Raw genomic sequence first — 25,066 nt, 5'->3', positions numbered from 1 at the left:
TACACTAAGTTGCTCTCACTGTGATTACCTTCATTTCACTGGAATCCTGGACAGATGTGTGATTCTCCCCCCTGGTCACCTGTGAGATGCTCTCTGAAACACGCACACAGACACACAAATTTAGGAGTAAAGACAGAAAGCGAATGACAGAGAGAAACCAAGACACAGAGAGAGAAAAGAAGAGAGAAGAGGAAGAGAAAAGCAGGCAGATAAAAGAGAGTAACGCACTGATGTAAATGAAAGAGGTGACAGTGACCTGACTTTGACAGCACAGCAGTCCCGCCGCTTGATGTTGACAGAGAGGTCAGCGTGATCTAAGTCATGCCTTGGGTATAACAATATCTATTATTGAGAATGACAGCTATTGTGTCACACTGATCTGAGCTGTTGTTAAAACACTGCCGTTCCTGCTGTCTGATGATGAAATGACCGAGCTCTCTACCTTGTACCAGGCTCTGTGATCAACATGACCTGCAGCACTTTGTATTTATCTACTTCTGTAATGACTCAAGGACCGCCTGGCATGGGTGTGGAGTAGGGCAAAACATTGATTTACCTGCCTTTAAATCCACCAGTTACTTAATGCAGTTCTGTGGGACTCCTCAGGAAGAATGACTTACATTGCCTTTGGCCTGATTTGTGAATTGTGTCAGTGTCCTGGGAGTTATCTGCAGTTAGCTGGACCTCGCACAAATTTCAAATGTACCATTAATCTATTCGTGCTGGTGCTGTGAAATGTTTGGGAGCCTAAGCTGTTCATCAGTGTTTACCCTTGTTTTTCTTTTTCTTGACAGGATAGAAAGGCCTCTGGCAGAGACTAACTCTCCATTGAAGCCAATAAAATTGTTTTAAGCGGTGAGGCACTTCCTCTCAGTTCTAGTTCGGTGGAGCTGAAATGCAGTGACAGACTTGTTGTCTTTTTTATGTTTTACTTTGTCCAGACATGATTTTGTCTGACTGTGTCAGAACATTAACCACATTAGCCAGATTTACAATGTAGATCGATCTACGTATTGTCCTTAACGGTGCAGTGAGAAAGAATGTCACACATTATTTAGGAGATTATTTATTATTTCAATCCATTCAGCACAATGTCATTTTAAAAATGTGTGCTTCTATTGGACAAATATTCTACTTTAAACCTGCAGTATTTTTGGATTTATTGAGCAGAGATCTGTTTTGCTGACAGTTTGACCATGTTGATTGGATTTGCTCCTGGAGCCTTGTATTTTGCCTGATTTATCAACCATTCACCTGTTGTTTTGCTTGGCTGACGACATTGATATTTTCCTCCTTCACCTTTGAGTCTGAATAAATGTTAAACTTTTGGCTCCTGGTTTGTAATTTCGATCACGTAGGTAAAATATCTCAACCTGAGCCTGGGGCAAAGACACTTTCATTACAAATACAGAACCTGTACATTTTATATGTACTGCACTGACCGTGTTTATGTAATATTGATCCTTGAACCTCAGGTTTGGCTAGATTGTTAGATTTCACCTCAAAAGCTTGATTTATATACTATTACTAATGTGCTGCATCCTTAACCTGACCTGATTTTTGAGTAGTACACTAAGATTATACATCAGTTGCACTGTTGTCTGTTTAGTCACACTAGCAACATGGCTCTATGGATGACAATGTCTGTCTTTTGGTCAGTCAGTTGGTCCACCACTTTGGTCCAGACTGAAATATCTCAACAACTATTGGATGGATTGCCATCCTAATGACTTCCCCCTGTTGATGCCACCAGCAAGTTTTTCACTTACTCTGTGAAATACCTTAACATGTGCTTGATGGATTACACAAAATTTGATACAAATACCCAGAAAATGAATCGTACGGACTTTGGTGATCAGGGAGGTTGGAGGTTGACATTTGTGGTTGTTAGTGAAATGTCTCCACAGCTATTGGATGGATTGCCATGAATTTTGGTACAGACATCCATGTTCCCCTCAGGATGATTTGTAATAACTTTGGTGATTCCTTCACTTTTTCTCTAGACCACCATTAGGTCAAAATTTTATTTTGTCCAGTCCTTTGGTTTATGACTAAATACCTGCAAAACTAATGATGTGATCACCCTCAGCTATAGGCTAAATTGAGTTCATTGCTAATTAGCAAGTGTTAACATGCTAACATGCTAAATTAAGATGGTGAAAATGGTCAACATTATACCTGCTTAACATCAGCATGTTAGCATTGTCATAGTGAATATGTTAGTATGCTGCCTTCAGTTAGTTGTCATTTACTTTGTATCTAGTGCTAATTAGCAAATGTTAGCATAGTAACACTAAATTAAAATGGTGAACATGGTGTACATGCTAAACATGAGCATGTTAGCACTGTCACTGTGAACAAGTTAGCATGCTTACATTAGCATTTAGCTCAAAGCACCACTGTGCTAAAGTACAGCCCAACAGAACCACTAGAATGGCTGTAGAGTTTTATTCTTGGTGTTTGACTGGATTCATATATTGAGAAAGCTACTGTTATACTTCAGTTATGATTTAAAAAAATCTTACTTTAATGATATAACGTTAAAGTAGTCTACCTTGAGCTTGGAGTTTGGCCAGCTCCTCGCTCAGAGAGTCATAGCCATCCTCCAGGTGTCTCTTCTTCCGCTCTACATTCTGCATGTACTCCGTCAGAGAGCGGATCTTTGCCTCATGCTGAAAGTCAGAACACAGCGTCTCAGATGCAGAAAGTATACTGATGAGCAAAGGACCTCTACCCAAGACAACACTTTACACCAAGGATAAAATTTACTTTTCCCCCCACTGTGGAATGGATATGATCTACATTTTATTGATCCCTGTTCATTGAGGAATTTAATATAAATACAAAAGATAGTAAAACTCACAACATGACAGCTTCAAGCAACCACATCGACACAAAGAATACAAAACAAGCAATCCTTTAAGAATCAGGACAGCTTGCACACTAAAAGGTTCTGAAAAAATGTGTTATTGCCACAAACAGTTGAGTGACATTTCGAGCACACTGCTCTTCATCAGAGTAATTAACATCACACAAAGGCCTAGTTAAGTATGTGTGATGTTAATTAGTCTGATGAAGAGGAGTGTGCTCGAAACGTCACTCACTTGTTTGTGGTGATAATTCATATTTTGCACTGGGAGGTTTCATTGGCCATTGTCCTGATTTGTCCACATCAAAACCAAAATTTCCCACTGGATTAACAGATTTACAAACTTTTTTCCTACACCAGATGTTTTCAGATGTTGCTAGTTCCTCCAGTGCTTGCATTCATCAGTCCCTCACCTGTGCAATGAGGAGGTGACATGAGGACAGCTCTCTGCCCGTCTCCTCCATCTTGCGGTGACACTCCATCTGAAGGTTCTCCAGGTGGTGGCAGCGCTTTACCATTGACTTCACTTCTGACTTTATCTTACTGATGTAGAGGCGAGCCACTGTGAACTCCTCCTCGATCACACCAGTGATCTCCATGGGCTGGAGACAAATGAGGTAGAGAGGAGGAGAGACAGTTAAGAGTAGCGGAGACATTTGGTTAAGATTGAGTGGGGACAATTCAAAGACAGCTGGGAAGTTAAAGAGGGAGGGAGGCATCTTAAAAACTCTTTCTGCCATTTTGTACGCACATCCATTAGGTTAAGAGCATCATTTAGCAGATGCTGTGACTCAGACGCTCTGAAATTAACTATGCAGGATGAACTATACATCCACATATCAAAATCAATCTAAATATTACAGTCAAGATATATCAGTGGATATGCCTATAACCTATCCTCAGGTATTATATAGAAAACATGATAGTCAAGGGAAATCCATATACTGACAATATTGTATAATGTATGGCCCTTCAGATGGGTCATCACTGTAAACACAGCCAGAGACACAGAAATTTGTTTTAAATGCTCATCAAGATTCGTTAATTTCCACAGATGTCAGGCTGAATTAGAGAGAAATTTGTATAAAATGATGCAAAAGACATTTTGAATTTTCCACTCTGTCTAGGGTTTTAATATTTCACAGTGTGACAAAGCTTTAGTGAAGCTTTGGAACACCCACACCCCTATCAGATGAGCTCAGCAACACCACCCGTCATGTTACAAATGTGTTCATTTGAATGGATCTATGTATCTGTAACTAGTTTTCACACACTCTTAATCACAGCACGTTTACGGTGTTAATGACTGAAGTTGGTGGGAGGTGCCTCCTGTGTATTAACCAAGTTATAAGTAAAAGGTTATTGTGCCAATAAATATACAAAATATTTGCCTCACACCAATTTTGTAATCCTATCCAATTTTTCCTTTTAACCCATGACTGCAGAAGTACCTTATGGAGTACAAGTAACCCCGGTTGGTAATCACTGTTGTGGGACATGTTTTATGAGAAAAAAAAAAGGTTTTACACAATTTCAAATTGTTTGGGTTTCTGGGTAACCTAGTGTGAGAAGGGTGCTGTTTTTGTGCCCAAATAATTAAATGTTTCTTCTGACTTTAATTTTAGGGGAATATGGGGATTCAAATGTTTAGGTAGAGAAGTTTGAAACACTGAGAAATATTAAAAACTTCTCTGCATATGCTTGTTACTAAATGTCTCGTCGTTTGTCAAAGACATTATCTGTATATTTTAAAACTTCTATGGTAAGTGAACACAATGTCTCCAAACCTGCATTTTGTGTCCCACTCACCAGCTTGATGTCTCTGTTTCCAACGATGGTGCTGAACTCACTCAGGTCCCTCATCAGCCCGTTGAGAATCTCAGCGATGCGTTTCCTTTGGTGGCTGCTCACTTGCTGGATACGGGACAGCTCCGCCTCTAAAGCCATGAGGTGAGCCTGTGGGAGGAGAGGAGTGAAACGAGGGAGTTAACACAGAGGAAGATGAGAGAGGGAGGAGTTGGGGAGAGAGAGAGGGGGGGAAAAGATGAGTGAGAGAGAAAACCCAGAAGAGGGGAGATGGGAAAGAGCAGGGGAATAATAACAGGGGAGAAAACTGTGTAGCAGAGGATTGAGAGGGGGAGGGATTGAGAGTCTTATAACCTGAGAGCACATGCAGCTGTGAGGCACATTTTACCCCTGACCTCATTCTCATCCAAGAAATCCAAGCAACAAAACATAATGGCCGCTAAATTATAAAATCAATAAACTACAGAGGATGAAAGGATCTGGGAGAATGAATGATGGAGCTTACTTTATCCTTCTCCATTTTGTACAGCAGGCAGCATCTAAACAATGCTTTAGCCCCAATGGCTTGAACACAATGAACCAATTTGGGTTCAATCAATACTCTACAGGTCTCATGAAATAAAGTGAAAGAAGGGTAGTGCAGTTTGTCTACCTTGGAAGCAAATTCAAGATCAGTTTTTGATTAACATAAGCAACACATGAATGAGACCTAACTTGTGTTGATGGTCAGGGCCATAGCCAGGATTTTATACTTACTATATATAAGGCTTTATCTGGTGGGAAAAAAATCTGGTGGAGAAATGCAAAATCTCTGTTTTATTTTTTATTTGATGGTGTTTCTTTACCAAGAAAATAGTTTCAAATATTTCAAATAATATCTTTTCTGCCATCTGTTTCCATGGTGGTGGTGCTACTTACATCTTATACTAAGTGGAGCATTTACTGTCACATAATAAATAATGTACTTGAGCTCTTTTTAATGGCACATTTTAGGTTATTGCCTCCGTGGATCATCAGTCAACTGAAAGCACCATTAACCCCCTTCTTAAATACAGTAACATTTACTCCTTTATCTTCATCTCCTTCATTAACTTGAGGGCATGTGATCCTTTTCCAGGTCACTTCCCATGTCAAAACATTAACTTAACAGTAATCAAGTATCCAAAATCGATTCATCTATTAATAAGTTAAAGGAGAGAAGAAGAGAGGTTAATGAAACATTTTTAGTTATGTTGAAGAAAGATTAATGGAGAGATATTGAAGAGATGGCTGGTTGAATGATGAATGGAGTCAATCAATGATAGACAGCAGCTTAAGTGAACAGATGGATGAAAAGAAGGTGCATAAAAGCAGCAGATGAATGGCAGTGAAAGTAAACGATGGCACGGCCTCCTGCAGAAGAAGGCAGGAGTTTCCACTGAAAGCAGAGTTGAAGACAGCTGAGGAGACGGTAGGGTGAAGACAGTGATGAATGTACTACATTGCACCATTTTTCTAGGTCAATGCCGCCTCATTTCTACTGTAGATATGGAAAAATTAAAAAATCTGCAACACCTGTAAAGCAGAAAGTGGAGAATTGGTAATAAAGAGTCAGGGGGGATAAAGCTGGAAAATGCCCTTCAGAGGCTGCAATAATGGGATTTTTATTTAGATCACTGTATGGTTTCTTGTATCCAGTTTCACATCACATCCCTGAGAGGAATTCGTGTCAGGTGAGAGGTCAGCGCAGACCAGACTGAGGAGGCCACAGAGAAGGCGAACTAAGTGAGATGCGTGAGGAAAGAAAGAGGTTTCATCTGGCTTCAGCGGACTAAACTGTGCAGTGAGTAGTTATATTGTCAGCTCTTTTTATCAATTTCTGGACCAGCTTCTGAGAAAGACAGAGAGGGAGGGGAGGACACTGTGGCAGATTGTAAAACGGTGCATGAAATATTGAAGAGGTTTTAAGAAGGTGAATAATGTTCCACTCGGTCCACTGAGCCAGTCACAATAACTTTTTTAAGGACTGAACAGCTCTGCCAATGGTCTTTCACTTTTATCTTTGACTTACTACTACTTTCCTGTGCACAAAGATCCAGTTACATACACTGTTCATCAGTGTTGGTGTGGTTTAATTGACGGTGACTGAACAACCAACCACCTGTCATCAGATTCCTATTCAAATGTTGCTGAATTCTGATTGGTGCATGGAAGTACATGACATCACTTTTTCCAACTGAGCCCCGCCCACTTCAAACCAGTGAGAAGAGCACAGAGATAAAAATGAACAAATACAGAAACCTCTAATGCGAAATAATAATAATAATAATAATGTTCATGTAGGATATCAACACTCCGACTAAGAAGCCGATTGAGATACAAAGTTTTCAGGTCCTTTAAGTCCTCATAACTCAAAAACAAAACATCAGACCATCAGTAATTGAAAAGGCAATTTTTCAAGACTTTTCAAAGCCTCCTCAAAAGCTGACATGAATATGTCTGACTATAAACGGTGCTGAACACAGTCACTGAAAGGATTTTTTTTTTTTATATAAAAGTGGAATATCATTAAAAACTAAATTTGCCAGGCTTTGCAGATAAACTACGCCAGATTGAATTAATTTATGAGATTACTATGAATACTGACCTTAATCAAGAAAAATCAGTCTTATGTTCTTGGTAGCTGCAGTTTTGTTTTAGTGTTTATTTGTGGCCATAGTGCAAAACAACCAGCCACGACTCATAAAATCACTCAGTTCATAACTTTTGCCACTGCTGCCAGAGAGTGTGAGAGTGAATTCAGGGTCGAGCTAAAGAAACACCAGTGCTTTCTGTAATTTGAACAATATTTGGAACTTCATATCAAGTTGTTGATTACTGTCTAAGGTGATTATGAAAAATAAAATAGTGTCTTTCCCCTCTTCCTACCCCTTATATATACTTTATATATTTTCCTAATACTTTTAGTTTTTCTTACATGTATCCATGACTGCTGGCTGCACACTATCAGAATTTTCTCTCTTATCTTTCATTTCATGCAGCTCACTAATTTCACTCATTATCTCTCTAATTACATTTTCAACCAGTAGTTCTACATATTCTTGAAAGACAGGGATTTAAATAGATAGATGGATGGATTTATTTTATACCTAAATGTTCCTTTTCTCTCTTTTTTTCTAAATGTGTAAATGGACACATTTACACAGTCCAGGACAATCATGTACACATCCTTCTCTGTCGCTGTCACTTTGTTTTTCTTTTTCTCCTCATCATTCGTTCTCTTTTTCCCTGTTCACCCATTTTAGCTGCAATGTATATTCACCTTTATAGCATGAAACTGAGCCTCTAGGAAGCCAAACCCACCATTTTCTTTGCGAGCTCTTCAGCCAGCAGCTTGTTCTGCACGCTCTTCTCCTCGACCTCCAGGTTCTTCTGGTCGTAGTTGACTGCCAGCTCCTCCAGGGCCTGGAGGACCTCCTTCACCTCGGCCTTAGCAGATTCATTCTCTGTCTGCAGCCTGCCGAGCTCCGACTGCACCTTCTCGCTGTCACCCCTCGATGATGCTAGAAGCTGAGGGACGCATAGATTTAACAAGTGAATATAAACTGCAAATGAAGAAAGATTTTGGTTTAAAAAAGGAACAGAGACTGCATAGGAGCAACAAGCAGCCTCTTCATTATTCACAAAGCAGAGCTGGTGGATTTTAATAAAACATAGATGTAGTTTATCTTGTTCTCTTGGTAATAAGAGATAAGCATGTGTACAAACCCAGTTACACAATAGAGGTGTAATTTAGCAGATGAAACATGTTTTAAATATTCATCTTAGACTATCAGTTGACACTGTAAGATTATTTTGCCACCATGGTGTTTGCTGGCATGCGCACTGCTGCAGCCCACTGTGGGCCATATTACTGAATGGATATCATTAAATGTAGATGTAGCTCTACCTGGGGTGCCTGCGTGTTTGCACTGTAGCATACAGCTTCTGTTTGGCCAAGTGGATGTTAAATCATGTTACTGTACACAAGCTAAGGTGCCAGCTCAACCCACAGCAGGCCCATTTTGGGATATGAATGAATACATTTTGCAAATGTGGAGGCTTTTACTTGGCAGTGTACTACATGCCAAAGCTTGATTCAGGCTGTTTAGCCCACTGGTTTAGCCACTGTTATGAATACATGCTGTAAATGTTGTTCTTAATTACCTTTTAATGGAGTCTTTTTTTGCTGTTATTCCCACAAGTAGCATATACAGGCAGACAAACCTGTTTACTGTAGATTTGTGTGACAAACAGGCTGTAAACCATTTTCTTCTACATAAAAGGTCTCTAAATTCACAGAAATGGTGGAGTCATGCTCATCCACAGCATATTAAATCACACATCAGATCATTAGATAGCGTTTGTTTATCAGCTACAATGTTACAGTGTTAGCCTACATGCTTCAGTCCTTCATCCATCTTTGTATTAATCCTTATAATTTGTGTCAGAGCAGCCACTGAAACCTGTTCTATTTTAAACTGCTGTTAACATGCAAATACACTCATGATTAAAGAATAATGCTTTATGTTCTTCAAGTGCTTTCTGGCACATGAAAAGTGGCTATTTTTCTCATTCACTTCAAGGGCAAGATAATAAACCTCTTGGCTGAGTTCTATTCAAAGTATGGTTGTGATTGCCATATTTGCAGGTGCTGCAGCCGACTGTGGGTCATTTAACCAAACTGATGAAAGGATGTAAAACAGAGGTCTTTTACCTCCTCCTGGTCGAGCATCTGCTCCTTCAGTTTCTCAACCATCTGGCTCTGGTGGTTGATCTCATCATCCTTCAGTGAGAAAGAGACACATGGAATAGAAACAGTTCATTTACAGTGTTACGTATTACACACACTGGTACAGTACAGATACTTTGTGCGTTGCCATCTTGTGTACTTTGGGTCCCATGTCCAATCACAATTATACATTTTCAGCATGTATTTAACTGTATAAATGAGAGATATGCAGTAGTTTCAATACTATTTGAGAAAAAAATAGTTTATAAAAATATAAACATGAATACAGTATAACAATAAACAAGTTTATTAATAAGGGTATGATAAATTACTGTTCAAAAAGCAGTTATTTCATGTCCTGTGGTCAACTGATCATGCATACCACAGTGTGGTAGCATGAAAGCATGCTCACAATGCTAAACTCATCTAACCTCAACCAGAAACAATGCATGTAATAGAATTAATAGAATAAATGTCCTGTGTATGAACACATTTAACATGTAACAAGGATTTGTTGGGTCTCTGTAAATAATATTATAAAGAGTACAGTCTAGACCTGCTCTATAGGAAAAGTGCAATGAGATAACTTCTGTTATGAATCGGCGCTATATAAATAAAACTGAATTGAATTGAATATCCTGCTTAAGGTCTGCTATAGCTGGTGTATCACATAAGTGGAGAAAAAAATCAAACGTATGTACGATTGCCCTGTACAGTATGTGGGACCACACACCAGGATATGCCTGCATGTGTGAAAAATGTTAAAAGGGTTATATGTCACTGAAAAAAACATGGCTATATTTCTCATATGCATTGTAAAAGAAATACAAACTGTCCCACTGCATTGACACACAATTGGTTCTGCACTATTTAACAGAATATTTGTTGATAAAAGCACTAAAATGACACATTACAGCACTGCTGAGCACAGCATACACATGCATATATATGTGTAAATTAAAGCGTTAATGCTTTTCGATGTAGAACATTACTATTTCCCAAATGACACCTATTCCTAATAGTTGCTATATTAGTCACACCTATGTGTCTGATCCTGAATTCATTAACATGAATAATACATGTATGATATGCTCTTTGTATTCTTGTGTGCATACCATTACAAAACTCTCAGCCACCGTGTGTAAGCAGCTCTACGTTTATGCACACAAATGGTCCTCATGCGGCATCTGTTCATCACCTTATCATCCAGCTGTTTGTAAAGCTTGCGGATCTCCTCCTCATACTTCTGCCGCTCCTCCTCAGAGATGTGAACCACAATGGAGGAGGCAACTGAGCAAGGGCTGCAGGGGCTGCAGATGTCGAGAAGCGGCTCCTCAGATTTGGGAGGCACCAGGGGGGCGTCCTCCGATCCCGGGCTCAGATGCTCTAACACAACAACATCCTCACCTAAAGACGAGAGACACAATATTAGATTTTTTGTAAATGTGTTGCTCTTATCTCTGGCAAATCCTCCCCTATGGATTAATGTGTAAAAAAAGGATTAGTGGGTTAATCTTCAGCGTATGTCCTTTCCTTAGACATGAATACATTTAAATCACAGCTTTGAGATTTTTCTGTGCCATAAATGAGCTTCCTTTTCTATGAATTCAGACCCAACAGCAGTACAAATTACCAGACCTACGTATATTAAAACATTAAAATGTCAGTTGTCTTGTGTCTGTCTGGCTTTGGCTTGTGCCTACAGTAGTTCACAAAGAAAAAGGAGTGGAGATGTTGAATGAGAAAATTCAGTATTCATATCAGTATTCTAATTGTGCACAAGTACAGGCACTTAATGCCATGAAGAACACAGAAAAAGATTTGGACTGACAGCTACTCTGGATTGTAATGAGTTGTAATTGTAATGCTCTTCCTCAGGCAGCATCAAGAGGTTAATGCTGGTGTATCCCTAGGAATAGGAGAAAAGCAGGAGGTGAAGCGATAAATACTTCATAGCACAAAACCGTAAACACAGTAGTGGGATGCTTACACTAGTGGTAGAGTTTGATCCTCTCACATAATTGACATATTTAACACATAAGCAGTTTACATTGTTCGTAAGGATAGACATACCAACCCTATCTCATAGAAATTACATTTATATATTACTAAATTCCCAATGGATTAGGTTCAGAGGCAACATTTTTTAGAGTCAATGAAGTGCTACATTTTTGTCACAGGGAGATCGTCGGGGTGGATGGTGGCTGTACAAAGAGCAGGACTTTGACAACAGAGGTCGGGTTTGCATCCTGAGTCCTATCTGGGGTTAAGTTTAGGCAACAGAAGCACCTTGGTTAAGGTTTGTGGTTTCAGTTAAATGTTAATAAACAAGTTGTGTCTCAAGTCACTGTCGACTTTTTCTGTATTAAACCTAGACCACAATCTTTCCCTAACTTTAATCAAGTTCTGTGAGTGCCTAAACATAACCACAACAAAGTTTAATACTGCTGTAGTCACTACAAGCAGATATTGTATTGCAAGATCGGATATTTTGTTGGAAAACCCCGAAATGAAATAAGTTGTCAGTGCACATTTTACCGACAACTTATAAACAGAAAACATCATTCAGATGGCATTGAGTCTCCTTCAAACTGTATTTGCTGTTGCAAATTAGTTGTATACAAACGTAATTTCTAGGAGAAAAGGTTGATATTGTATTGTGCTGTATTTACAGCATGACTGCATAGTATAGGAGATCCCCACTCTAGACTGTAAAGGGAGGAGATGGGATGGAATATACTGTAAAAGACAGCTGTTCCTGTCTTTGCACCATCCTTGACTGAAGACTCGCATAATGTGGTACAAGATGGAGGTCAACAGCATTGTTCTCAGGGAGTTCCTGGCCTGAAGTGAGCAACAATATCAGGAGCAGTGAGAGGGGAATGGGGGCAACGATGTTGTCAAAATGATCCATTAGGAAATTAAAAGTACTAAACTGTGAGAGAGACAGAGGAAGAGAGTGGAGGGAGAGACTCTGTGTGTGTGTGTGTGTGTGTGTGTGTGTGTGTGTGTGTGTGTGTGTGTGTGTGTGTGTGTGTGTGAGAGAGAGAGAGAGAGTGTGAGTGTGAGAGAGAGAGAATGAGAGTAACTGAGGGGGATGAAGCAATAAAAGGAATAATTTTCAATGATAGGTGTTCAATGAAGATGTGTTACAGCGTTTTTAAAATTCAGGTCAAGCACTGAGGGAATGATCTTCAAGGAAAACATTGATCAGGATTCATTTCTCGGCTTGAATGTCAACCGATCACTACCATTGAGAGCACTGACATTTGAATTGCAGGTTGTGTGTGTAATTAAGTGTGTGTGTGTGCAGTGCTTCATGTGCTTGTGTTTTTGTGCGTGCACTGACACAGGTGTGTGTGTGTGCTGACATGGAAGAGGATCTGTGTAAGTTATGACTTTTCTGTACATGTGATTAGCCCTTGTCACTGTGAGGATTACTAATACATAGGGATTCATAAAAAATAAAGCCTCCAGCGTTTCTTACTCTCAGCACAATGTGAGGGGAATCCAATTATACAAAGTGTAAAAGTCTGAATAATATGAAATGGAAAGGGGATTTTTAAGTGTTTTGGGCACAAGTCCAGCAAGTCTGTTTGGCTGCTCTCCTGCCACATCTCCACTGGCATGTATTCAGATGATATCAAATGAGGTTAAAACTGCACTTACGTGGACTGAAAAATAATGTCTGCAGGCTAGCAGGCTGGTAAAATTTCCATTCCTGTTAGTAAGTACTCTTCCATGCATGAAAAGGGACTGGAACAAGGAGATGTAGTGTTGAGATTTTTCTAGAGGCTGTGTTCTCTGGACTTGACTCTCAGCTTCTCCAGCACAAGCTTCTTACCTGCAAATACCACACTTCTTATTTTGTATAGTAGGAAGCTGATCTTTTTCACCAGACATTAAAAAATGACTTAGGGTCCTGGTTAACAATCACTTAATTTAACAAGACTAACAGTCTCCAAGCCATGCTAGCAGCTCTGTGAGGCTGTATTTAACCACAGCTGTGCTTTAAGCTAAATGCTAACTCAGCATGCTAACATGTTGATGCGTAGTTGGTATAAAGTTTACCATGTTCACCATCTTAGTTTAGCATGTTAGCATGCTAATACTACTAATTCGCAATAAGCACAAACTACAGCTGATGATGAGAATAAGTTGAAATTATTTAATTATAGTAAAGTATTGCTCAAATTAAAATGTTCACCTGGTGGTGCTGAAATGAAATAAATCATTATAACTCATCCTGAGGGGCATATGAATGTCTGAACCAAATTACACCCAATAGTTGTCAAGACAATTCACTCCTAACCACAAATGTCAGCTGAATGGTGGCGCTAGATGAAAAGTCAGAGGATCACCAAAGTCATTGGGATTCATCCTCTGGGAACCATGAATGTCTGTACAAAATTTCAAGGCAATCCATCCAATAGTCTGGACCAAAGTGGTGGGCAGACCAAAAAGTTCTGATGATGTCAAAAGTTGCCTGGGCAACAACTTTCACAGTTCTTCCCTGGAAGAAGACTTATTTATTATGTGTTTTTATGAGCTGCCAGCGTGATATCAGTAGGAGTATTACCTTTCCTCCAGCAGTTCAGCTCAGCCTCCAGTCTTTGAACAGTCTCCTTCATTGACCTGTTCTTCTCCTTTTCCTTTTCGTACTTCTTCTTCCACTGCTCTGCTGTGAGCTCCAGGTTCACTGATACAGTATTTCTAATGGTCTTTGCTCTAATTGGAGGGATGCAGGGAGAAAGAGCAGAAAGGAGAGAAAGGAAAGGAAACAGTGTGAGGGTAGGAGGGTGAGAGGAAGAGATATAGAAAAGAGGAAAAGAAAGAAAGTGTGAGAGGACAGCACAGAATAGAGGAACTGTCAACAAGGGTATTTCAGCCCTGGCTGCTCAATAAAAATGGGCTTGCATCTCATTAATTGGTATGCAAATTGGGTTTCTGCCAACTGTGTTTGATGGCGCATGTAGGGAGAAGGAGGTATACAGAGGCAAGAATTCAAAAAATGTAAAAATGCTTCAGACCTCTTAAGACATATTCACATCAAAATATAGCAATTATACAATTCATAAGAGGCTAGCATACTGTATGTGCCTATCAATCATTGCTTAATTATGATGCAAATATGTGGCATCACAGAGTTGAAACATTCATGATGCTACAGCACTCTGCTCCAGCTGTGAATTTCACAACAGTGGCTATCACTTAATTTCACACTCCAGTGAGAAAACACTGTTGTCCTTATTCATTTATTCCCAGATATTAGTGAGACAAACTGCCCTATCTAAAGTTGTCTCATCACATCAGAATTAAGGTAACACTTGATTCGGATAGTGCTGAAAATAAAACATCAGGTGACAATAAAGTTAATGTTCAACAAAGTGGTAATGGCTAATTTATGTACTGCATCTATACACTATGTACCCAGATCCACAGTACCATAGAATCTCTATTTCCAATAGTAACTAAAACCCTAAAATGAACTCTAACCTAGACACTGAATTTCAGTAACCTACTTTTAATGCTGTAGTTTCCCCTCAAACCTCTACATTTGTGGACCTTTTTCTGAAACAATGTAGTCACTTGATATGTTAATAACAATGAAATATCCAAATAAAGTGAGAAAAATGTTTGTTGTTTAATGTCATTTCATAGTATTTTTGGTGTCTTTGATTTTAAGAAAGAGATTAATCGTGGCGTTCAACAGCTACTGTGGCTGATAGAGGGAGGTAAGAGACCAAATTTTCTGTTCAGTAAAATATCTGCTGTGGATTCTGTCACTTTGCTCGGTCATACATTATTTATTTCAACCAACTCGCATGTCAGTCTCTATTCAAGGAATTCATTGGTAGAGGAAAAAGGCTGGAGATGCATAAGGAGGTTTTTTCAGGATCTTTTTTTTTATCTGTGGGTTTCTTTGAGTTGACAGTGAGGAACAGGAGTGGAAAGCAAAGCAAATCTCTGCTTCTATGAATGCAGCTTACCCTTAAGATTAGAAAAGATGCTCTTTAAGCAATCCCTGCATGATCAGAAACCAAATTGCAATGCAAACTCTGCCTCCAACGCAGGGCGCGGGTCATCAAATGCTAAATTGGAGGCAGTAATATGTGAACAGCATATCTGAGTCGAACACATTTCAGAATAAAAACATCCCAACAGCTGCCACTAAGTGAGACAGAGATGTGTGTTGCACAGTGTGCTGCACAGTGCAGCAGCCCATGGCTACTTAGCATGGAAGCATGTTACCGTTGGCCAAACATCAAGGTGGATTTGGTCTCTGCATCATTGTAGCTGGAAGGAGAGCAACAGATGAACATGGTGGTGCGACAGTTCCCGCCCAGCGAGTCCTGTAAGATGCGAGTCATTTTGCTGTCACGGTACGGTACATGGGATTTCTGTAAAGAGATAAAGAGAGGAAGGAAGAAAGGGAATCAAAGACGGTGAGGAAGGCATTAAAAAGACAGATACAAGAGGATTAAAAGGCCGTGGAGGACATTCTGAATGGCTATACCACCGTGCACATGCCTTTCTTTTCAAAAACTAGAAAGGTTTCTCTGTCTGCTTCATTCACAGTATTACCTTTTTAATCTTTAAAACCCCTTCAAAAAGACTGTCCTTGCTCAGTAAATAAAGAATGGCTGCCAGTTGATTTATGAAAGATTTGTGAGGCATTTAAAGTCTGTGAGCCTTTCCATTTCATAAGGAGTTCCTAAGAGTTATAGAGAGTTATATAATATGAGACGGTGAATGTTTTAATTACGATGATGGAGCTTGGAAGGACTACAGAGTGGGCAGAATAGATCGAGTGGGTGAATATGCTGGTTGCTTATATGGAAATAAGTTACCAGCTATAGCAGCATTGGGAATTATGAATGAGGGGCACAGAAAACTAGCTAATATGTCACTGCGGCATTCATCCAATCCGAATGAAAGCCAAGAATGTCACTATGGGAGGATTCTGCAAAACCTCAGACTATGTTCAGCAACAACATTACATTCAGTTTGAATGTTTTTAAAATAAAATAAAATCTGCAATATCTGTGCATGGCAACTGTAGTATGGTTAACATTGGGGAAGGATTGTGGTTATGGCAAATAAAATATGGTTAAAGGAATAGTTCGACATTTTGGGAACAGTAACTTCCTGGAGTCCCCTCTGGTTGCCTGGCAACTTCACGGTGACTACAACACTGCAGACCTATCGACAGAGCCAAGCTAGCTGTTCCTCCTTGTTTCCAGTCTTTATGCTAAGCTAAGCTAGCCGGCGATAGCTTAAAATTTACCATACAGACATGAGAGCAGTACCGATCTTTTCATCTAACTCTTTGTATATAAAAAAAAAAAAAAAGCAAATGAGCATTTTTCCCTAAATGTCAAACTTTTAATTTAAGGTAGGTTTAGGGTTATGGACATAATTCCTAGGGATACTGGGCTGATTTATTGCACTCTGTGATTTGGCTTTGACTGACTGTTGATACTAAAACTGAAGACGTTGGAAACATTTAGGTTGTTCTAATCTAATACTTATAATCTCTAATACTCTCTAATCTCACTGCAGCCTAGACTAGCCTAGAATTTTGTAAAACACATTGCTTTGGCAGCAAGTACTAGGTATCTGTTAAAAACAAACAATTAAGGGGAAAAGCCTTAGGCAGCTACGATACACTCAAGGCCTGATAGTTAAAAATTCTGCAGAGAATTTCTCCACTGTACCGTTCCCTCGGCCAAGGCTGAGATGACGTTCCCCAGGGCAGATAGAGACTTGTTGATGTTCTTGGCCTCATCCAGCACTGCTCCCTCTGCACCTGTCTTACTAACCTGACACAGATACACACATAGGAGGAATTAAAACATGTTTGTTTTCCTGTAATGCTTTATTTTACAGGTCCTATAGTTTCTTTTAATTTCCTAGAAACGACAAAAATGATTTGTAACTGTAAATTCATATGAAGATTCCAGGAAATGACTATGTAATTTGGTACTAATTATAGGGAAAATCATCACAACCAAATAAACTGTAGTAAAAGTAACTGTCTCAGAAACGTGTCTCTATTTTCTCTATAATGAGAACCAAAAATGACATGTTTCTTTTTAGGAAGCTGAAATTACAGACCTGTAAAATAAAGCATTTTTGCATTGTATTGTAAAATGTCAAAAACAAATAGGAAACACTGAGAGTCAACCAGCTTTTGAGAAGGTTTATGCAAGACATTTTACATAAATAGGAAATACACACCATATTGTGTCATAATCGTCGTGGGATACAATTATTTAAAGCGAGATAATGAGGAGCTTAATTATAGAGGAGAGCAAGTTATCCTATCAAAGCCTTCTGTGGAGCATGTACCAGCTTTGCTTTCTGTTCAGACAATAATATTTTGTATTAAAGACTAAGAAGTTGTTGGAGCAGAACCATTTCCTGCTTCACCCCCAAGGATGCCTAAGACAACTTACAGATGTAGCATCAGAACTTGCTAGCTACAAACCACGGCCATCAGCATCTATCCTGACTGTATGGCCATCTACTACTCTAAGCAGACACTATTCTATATTTTGCATCAATACTATCAACAACTACACCCAGGAGCCATGGGTTATGTTCAGCTGTGTCTCTAATGTATTTTCTATCTGCTTTGATCTATGTCCTGGAGATGAATTGTTTTATAGATGGTGTGGTGAGCTGACTCAGATTTCACCTAAAAGGCCTTGAAACATGGGAACAATTAGTTGTTTGTGGGTCCCCTCAATTTGACCTCTGTCTTGGCTCCAACCTCTTTTAGAGCTTATCTGGAATATTTGTGTGTATGTTTATTATTTCTCAGAAAATGATTTTTGTCTCCATCAGTGTAACCGATTTGATTCCTCAAAATGAGCAAACACTAACCCTGGTATTGCATCAGCGACAGACTAAACCGAGCACTCAAAATAAGAATCGGTCCACAGCCTCTAAAACAGATTCTTTATAATGTAGAATTTAATTAAAAGAATCAGTGCAATGCCATAAAGTGAGTGCTTTAAAATGCTTGAAGGGTGAAGTTCAGAGCTTTAATACATTGTTTGTCTGTTTCTTTGATGTCTGAAAACACCATTTCTGAGAAAAGACATCTGGTCCCAGTGTTACAAAAATCCTGCTGACAGTGAATGCTGAGAGTTTATAGTGCAGTGCGAAGCCCTGCTTTTAATGTATATAGAGAAAATAATTCATCCTACCTTCTCACTACCAGCTAGGTCAACCAGGTACAGCTTCCCACACAGTTTCTGCTCTGTCTCCACGTGTTCTTGTTTAATGTTTATCAGGAAGATGCTATGACTGCGGGAACTGTGCTCATTCATGTCTAAAGAACAAAGTGAGGAGAGGAGAGAAGAGACTAATTCAGACTTGTTATATAAAATGTCATTCAATTCATTTCCTCACATAGACAGAGTTGTTAAGCGAGATGTTGCACCTCTTCATGAATTTCTCACCTTTGCACTTTAATATATGTTAAGTTATACTTAAACTGTGAAAGAAATCTGTGTCTGACAGTGTGAGTGTCAGAACATCACGAAGATCAACAGTATGACTCACTGGTGACAGCAACATGACGGTTGGCCTTCCCTTCATCTATTACATCCATCACTTCCTCTGGGCTTGTGACAAAGCGTTCTGTGCAGCCCTTAGTGAAAGAAAGACATGTGCAAGCATTACTTTGTGCTGTGAAGAAAACAAATGACCACTGCATTACTGTATCTGCAAATGAACGCTTCCATATGCACAACCATTTTGCACACATATTTATGTCTGCAAAAATACAGACACATAAAATCAGTATCCTCACACTTCAAAGCAAAAGTTCTACATTTTGTGAAAGACACTTATTCGCGTAGAGGTATGTTAGCTAGATGAGAAGATTGACACCACTCAAAGCTACAGCCAGCAGCCACTTAGCTTAGCTTAGCACAAAGACTGAAAACAGGGGGAAACAGCTAGCATGGCTCTGCAAGGCTAGCTGTTTCCCCCTGTTTCCACTACTGGTGCTAAGCTAAGCTAATCGCCTGCTGGCTGTAGACTTATATCTGAAAGACAGATATGAGAGTGGTATCAATCATCTCATCTTAACTCCACCAGAAAGCATATTTCCCAAAATGTCGAATTGTTCTTTTACCATAAACCCATAACTATGTTTCACAAACTATATCTTCATAATAAAGGGAGAAAAATCAAACTGAATCATGTCAAACTTCTGATGACTCACCTTCACATAAGGAACTCTGTGCTTGTCTTCATGTACTGACAGGTTGGTTTTTGTCACTAGGGTGTGAGGGAAAATAAGGAGAGAGGTCATTGTGTTACCCAAAGCATATGTGTGTGTGTATGTGTGTGTGTGTGTGTGTGTGTGTGTGTGCGCAAATGAGCATCTGCATGTGAATGTGTGTCTTTATTCTTGGCACAGCTATAATCAGACCTGACTATGATCCCTTCATATATGTGAGTCAGACTCTGCTAATGTGGTATGAAATATGTGAGGCTCTAGCTATGAATGTTTTTAATGGAACTGAACTATTTTTGCCAAAGTCACTGAGAGGTTAAGCGGATGCCTTTGCTAATGTTAACGAATAAAATAAAAATTTTTGCCAAAGCCACTTATTTCATTTCACATTTGAAAGTCCTATCTTGTCGATGATAATTAAATTTCACCGGATTGTGGAGGCTGTTTTTTCCTTGGGGACTGTGTGCTTGTGTGTGTCTGTGTTTGTATGTTTAATCACCCTACAGTCACTTTTTCTCATTTCAAATACTTCCACAGGGTGTTGTCCTCTGTTCTGTCTCGATTCATTTCGCTTGTTGTTGACTCTTTTTTTTGTTCATAGCGTAAATGTTCCTCAGCTGCTGTGAACTCCTCTGCATACAGATGGAGGCTTGCACTGCTGTCTCTGGCTCTATTAAAGATGTAATCACAAGGATGCTGCCTATCTCTCCATGTCCGGGCCTCTCCATCATTTTACGCTGGTTATATATCTCAGTGATAAGACTATGAACTGTAATGTTGTGGTGATTCTGTGTGCATAATGCACAAAGCTTTATAGTCTGAGGCAGAAAAATATAAAGGAAGGCATCATGGTTGTTCAATTTAACTTCAGCAATGAAAACTTGAGTTTTTATACTGTTATCATAACTCAACCAAGGACATAGGTTTTGTTTCAGAAGTGTGTTTGTGTGTGTTAAACAGCAAATATTGTGCTTTCCATAATAAAAAATGTAAGATGCTATGTAAACCTCAGTATTGTTAATGCACTAAAGTGAGTACAAAGAGCTCTGAGCTTTACAGCCTTATTTTGGATTGATGTTCAATGCTATCTCATGTTTAGGATAATATTACCTTAGCTGTAAATAAAAATATAGATTTTTTTTTTTTCCCGAAAAACATGTAGACGAGGTTTAAGTACTTTTTTCAGCCCTGAGTTATGGCTGCAATCTTCCTTTCAGCCTCAACACCCTCAATCATCAAGGTAGCTATGACTGTATGCAGCCTCAGAGGTGAAAAACAGGGCAAAAGAAGTCCACAAACCACTCGTTGCACCACTCCCAATTGCTTGTTAAGCTCATTGTTGCAAGGTAATAATTGAAGGTGACGCAGATGACCATGCTCATATTTGGGATTCAGGGTTTTGGCAGCTAGACAGAAAGAGTTTAGAGAGATTTTAATAAGAGAATCAATTTAAAACTATAAACGTGGGGGAAGACAGAATTTTATTTTTGACAAGTGAGGGAGACATGTCCCTTTATCCCCAGTGGAAATTAGGTCCTTGATGACAACGTTACAGTATGTCCTTATTCACCAAGATGTAGCTAAAGGGTTTGAATTTCCAACTGTGTACTGGAAGAAACCTGTAAAGTATTAACAAATGTGAGTTGTGTTTTTGACAGTTTGAGAGTCACGTGTTCAGTGCATAAACAAACCATCTAGCAGGTCCCGGATTTTATCCATGTAGATCTCAAAGTAGGAGACCTGCAGCAAAACAAAAAACATGGGGCAGCTGATCTTTGGGGGGAAAAGAGAGAGACAAGACAAAAGGAAGTGACACAGATAGAGAAGGCATGTAAGGGATGCTCATTGTGCGAATATGCAAAATGATGTTGCAGTAATCTGTCCTCCTCTGGGTCTGGCAAGGTATTATCCATTATTAGAAGACTGTGTTGTAAAAAGGGAAAAAAGCACAACAAATACTGCAGGATTATCATAGTTTATATATCATGATTTATTGATGCTTGGCTGATTCCACTCAGCCCATTCATGTGAGGATTACATCAGAGGCCCAAGCTCAATCCCCACTGAATTTATCATGTGTAAGAGCAAAATTGAGCACATACATCCTTGTGTGACAACTGCACAAATGTACACATGGACAGACACACATTGAAATTCACACCAACCTTTATGTGGAATTCTAGGTTCTCATCCATGGCAAATATATGTTCAAAAATGTCCTCTGAGATCCGGGGGATGATTCCCATTCCCTGGGGATCATGAAGGTTTCCCTACGAGTAGAAAGAGACAACATGTGATTGAAGAGCAGGATAAAATGTAGACCCTGGGACGAATTAAGTAGAGAGAATAGTTAAAGAAAGGAGAGCAGAGAGGCTTTTGACTTGAAAAGGAACAGGGTTGTTTCCCAGAGAGAGTTGTAAAGGAGGTTAGTTCCCACAGAAGGCTGGTAAAGAGAGATAGCGAGTGATGACAGTGATGGAGGGAGATGTACTGTCAGGACAGAGGAGGAGATAAAAAAAGTGTGCGTGCTTGCATGCGCCACAGCAAGAGGTCTACCTTTTGAATTATTTAGTGATACTGTACCTCCATGGTGTGTGTTTTTCCAGAGGAGGTCTGCCCATAGGCAAAGATAGTCCCATTGTATCCAGCCAGTACATCTAAAATTAGAAAAGAAGAGAAAAAAGCATGTTAAAGAAAGAAAAAAGCAAAGAGTGTGACAATGTGAAAATGAAGAAGGGCAGTGAGAGTGCCAGACAAAAAGAAAATCTACAATTACAGATTTCAGCCAGGCAGGTATGAAACAATAAGACAGGAGGGCAGAGAAGCACTCAGACAAAGACAAATATCTTTGACCTTTGCTACAGATCAGACTGTGCCTCATAAAGATTGTGTGTACTTAAAAGTACATGGTATTTAAGTTTGGTTAGGCGCTGAACGACCTCTGCGGCTGCACACAATAAACAACACCTACCGGCAGTGTTAAAGTCACCAGGAGGCACTCAGAGAAGAACAAAGCAAGTATAGAAATATTATTCTCTCATTCATCTGTTAGGAGCCACAGTGAAAACAACATTTCCTCACCAGTTGAGCCTATAAAGCAGTACACGGCTGAATGTTATATTGCTGACACAGTCTAATAAACCCTTGTGGTAAAAGCCAAACACGGATGAAAAAAAACACATCACCCTGAAAGGCCAGCTGCCACAGGTTAGCTGACCACCGACTAATCACAAAGGCTCTCAGCTGAAAACATGAGGCACACATTCCCTCGCTCCCCTCTCCTGTGTTGCCTCTACTCTTGCAGCTCTCAGCTCAGCAACATGTCTTCCTCTGCCTCCACTTTGGTCATAGTGAGACCAAAACAGAGTGCGACACACAGGAGAACAAAAGAATAAAGAATCTGTCACTGAAAGGAAATAAAGACAGCGGGAGATAAGATCGCTAGACAACCACAGAGGGAAAACACACAAGAGACAGAGAGGAAAGGCAGCTCACATGAGTGTGAGAGAAAGACAGTGAAAAGGGCAAAGAAAGAGGCAGCACAACAGAGAGAAACAGACAGAAAAGGAGAGAAAGTGTAAACGTGGATGTGTGTCTCCAAACCAGCTTTCTCTGGCCTCGCTTGCCCTCTCTGTTACCCTTTTCCCTTGACCCATTTCAAATCTCACTTTCCATCTAATTCCTTCATTTTGCTAAATCCCTAACCTTGAATTTTTCCATCTCTGCTCTGCGATTCATCTCACCTTTTTTATTTCGTCTTTCCTCGGCCTACAAGGTAATCTCACACTCTATAAGTAATCTTTCCTACCAAATCAATCTCTTTTTCATGCTCCATCTAGAACTAGTTCAATGTAGTCCCACACTCGCTTTGAAGATGGCACAAAACGAGACCCTATGGGGGGAGGCAGACAGATGTAGAGAGATGCAGATGGAGGGAGGGGCGAAGGAAAGAAGATTTGACTCTTGAGGGTGTTGGTTTCATTTGATCTGGGGCCTTCTGGATATGCCAGTCCAGTGTGCTGTGATAAGCATGCATCTTGTTAATCTGTGCATTTTGATGCACATACCTGTAGGTCGTGTGACTACATCATATCATGGAAATTGGTTTTCTCACTGCTTGTAAGGAGCTGCTAATGCATGCAGTCATTGAATAGAGCGTAAACTGACAAAGCTGATAAGGGGAACCCAAGAATATGGTGATTCAAGGTGTATTGGCTTTCTCCCTCAGCTTTTGTATCACTCATGCATCTTGGACAAAAAAGGCAAACCGTGCACATAACTCACCTTTGACAATCTGCTTGGCACAGGTGTTGTAGACCTGTTCCTGGGTGGTGTTAGTGGGGAACACCTGGTCAAACACGTACGACTTCCCCTATGAAGGCCAACACAAACACAGTCAGCTACACGATGAAACAGACAGTTTAGAGAGTGCTTTAGATTACTGTCAACACCTCATCATCTCCTGTGACTCGCTGTAAAATCTGCCCTGGGAAGTTTGTGAAGCAGACAGAGCATAAGGGTGTGTGTGAGACAGGGGGAGGCTTCACCAAGGACGTGCACAAGTGCGGGCTACAGTTGCCCGAGCAACAGTCCATTTGCCCTCTTTGGCTGAGCTTCCCCTCGGGAGGAAAAACAAAATGTTTTATTTATGCTGTTGTGGCTACATAAATATGAGTAGCCCTTAATTGCTAAAGTTAGACTAAATTAAATTGCCATATCATCCAAATGTTTGTTACTTTTTGATAGGCATGCCTCCGCGGTACACAGAGATGGGGCAGCCCTATGCCCCCTGTCATGTGACACTGTAGCATCCAAACTATTATTGCCATTGTGTGAGGGCTCCGGTGATTCTTTTGAAGTTGTGGTAATGATTAATGACAAATGGTATAACCAAAGGGACCAAGGGCACTGTGAATAAAAATCTCCACGTATGCTTCCGAACAATGCGCAGCTTGTCACATTTGCATCATGTTGCGCAATGTTGCCTTTTATTATGTTATCACATGAACCACTCTTAGCTAGCTAGCTGGCTAACATATAGGCGGTCTGCTGAGGGAGGCAGCTAAGGAGCTAACTGTGCAGAGCTGAGTCAGACTGACTACCAGCAGGCCAGCAGGTGAAGCATTATGATAGAAATGTCAAGCAACCATTTCCTACATAATTTAATGTGGCCTATTTTCTCAGAAGCATTTTTATAAAAGTGGGAACTGGGCTAATTAACTAAAAAAAATATTTCAATCAATGATAAATACACATATATTATATCTGTGTATAGTATTGTGAATGAGTTTCATCTTAAACATAATTAAAGAGAGTGCTTTTCTGTATCGGGCTAACCCCAAAGGCTCCAGTTCAGAGAGCACTGGAGAGTCTTGTGATCAACTAA

The 25,066-nt window shown here is 39.8% G+C and overlaps 1 protein-coding gene across 6 annotated transcripts in view; it reads right to left on the bottom strand.

Annotated features, from left to right (window-relative positions):
• Positions 1-25,066, bottom strand: part of kif5ab (kinesin family member 5A, b) — a 66,118-nt gene that overhangs the window by 20,538 nt on the left and 20,514 nt on the right. For 5 of the 6 annotated variants that reach the window (XM_044216704.1, XM_044216677.1, XM_044216693.1 and 2 more), the window contains exons 2-18: positions 23,965-24,052; positions 22,264-22,337; positions 21,846-21,950; positions 21,372-21,420; positions 19,666-19,721; positions 18,999-19,086; positions 18,641-18,765; positions 17,144-17,248; positions 15,678-15,826; positions 14,005-14,153; positions 10,624-10,832; positions 9,411-9,479; positions 8,018-8,224; positions 4,679-4,825; positions 3,283-3,471; positions 2,555-2,672; positions 29-93 (exon numbers count right to left, since the gene is read on the bottom strand). In XM_044216704.1, the coding sequence (XP_044072639.1) occupies positions 29-93; positions 2,555-2,672; positions 3,283-3,471; positions 4,679-4,825; positions 8,018-8,224; positions 9,411-9,479; positions 10,624-10,832; positions 14,005-14,153; positions 15,678-15,826; positions 17,144-17,248; positions 18,641-18,765; positions 18,999-19,086; positions 19,666-19,721; positions 21,372-21,420; positions 21,846-21,950; positions 22,264-22,337; positions 23,965-24,052 (1,992 nt within the window). Of the gene's footprint in view, positions 1-28; positions 94-2,554; positions 2,673-3,282; positions 3,472-4,678; positions 4,826-8,017; positions 8,225-9,410; positions 9,480-10,623; positions 10,833-14,002; positions 14,154-15,677; positions 15,827-17,143; positions 17,249-18,640; positions 18,766-18,998; positions 19,087-19,665; positions 19,722-21,371; positions 21,421-21,845; positions 21,951-22,263; positions 22,338-23,964; positions 24,053-25,066 lie in introns of all 6 variants that reach the window. The other variant, XM_044216687.1, reaches the window with a different exon arrangement.

Source organism: Siniperca chuatsi, linkage group LG2 (assembly GCF_020085105.1).
Source record: "Siniperca chuatsi isolate FFG_IHB_CAS linkage group LG2, ASM2008510v1, whole genome shotgun sequence".
In the NCBI taxonomy this organism is placed as follows: domain Eukaryota; kingdom Metazoa; phylum Chordata; class Actinopteri; order Centrarchiformes; family Sinipercidae; genus Siniperca; species Siniperca chuatsi.
The sequence above is the reverse complement of the archived record's forward strand: the minus strand, read 5'-3'. Positions and strand labels throughout refer to the sequence as shown.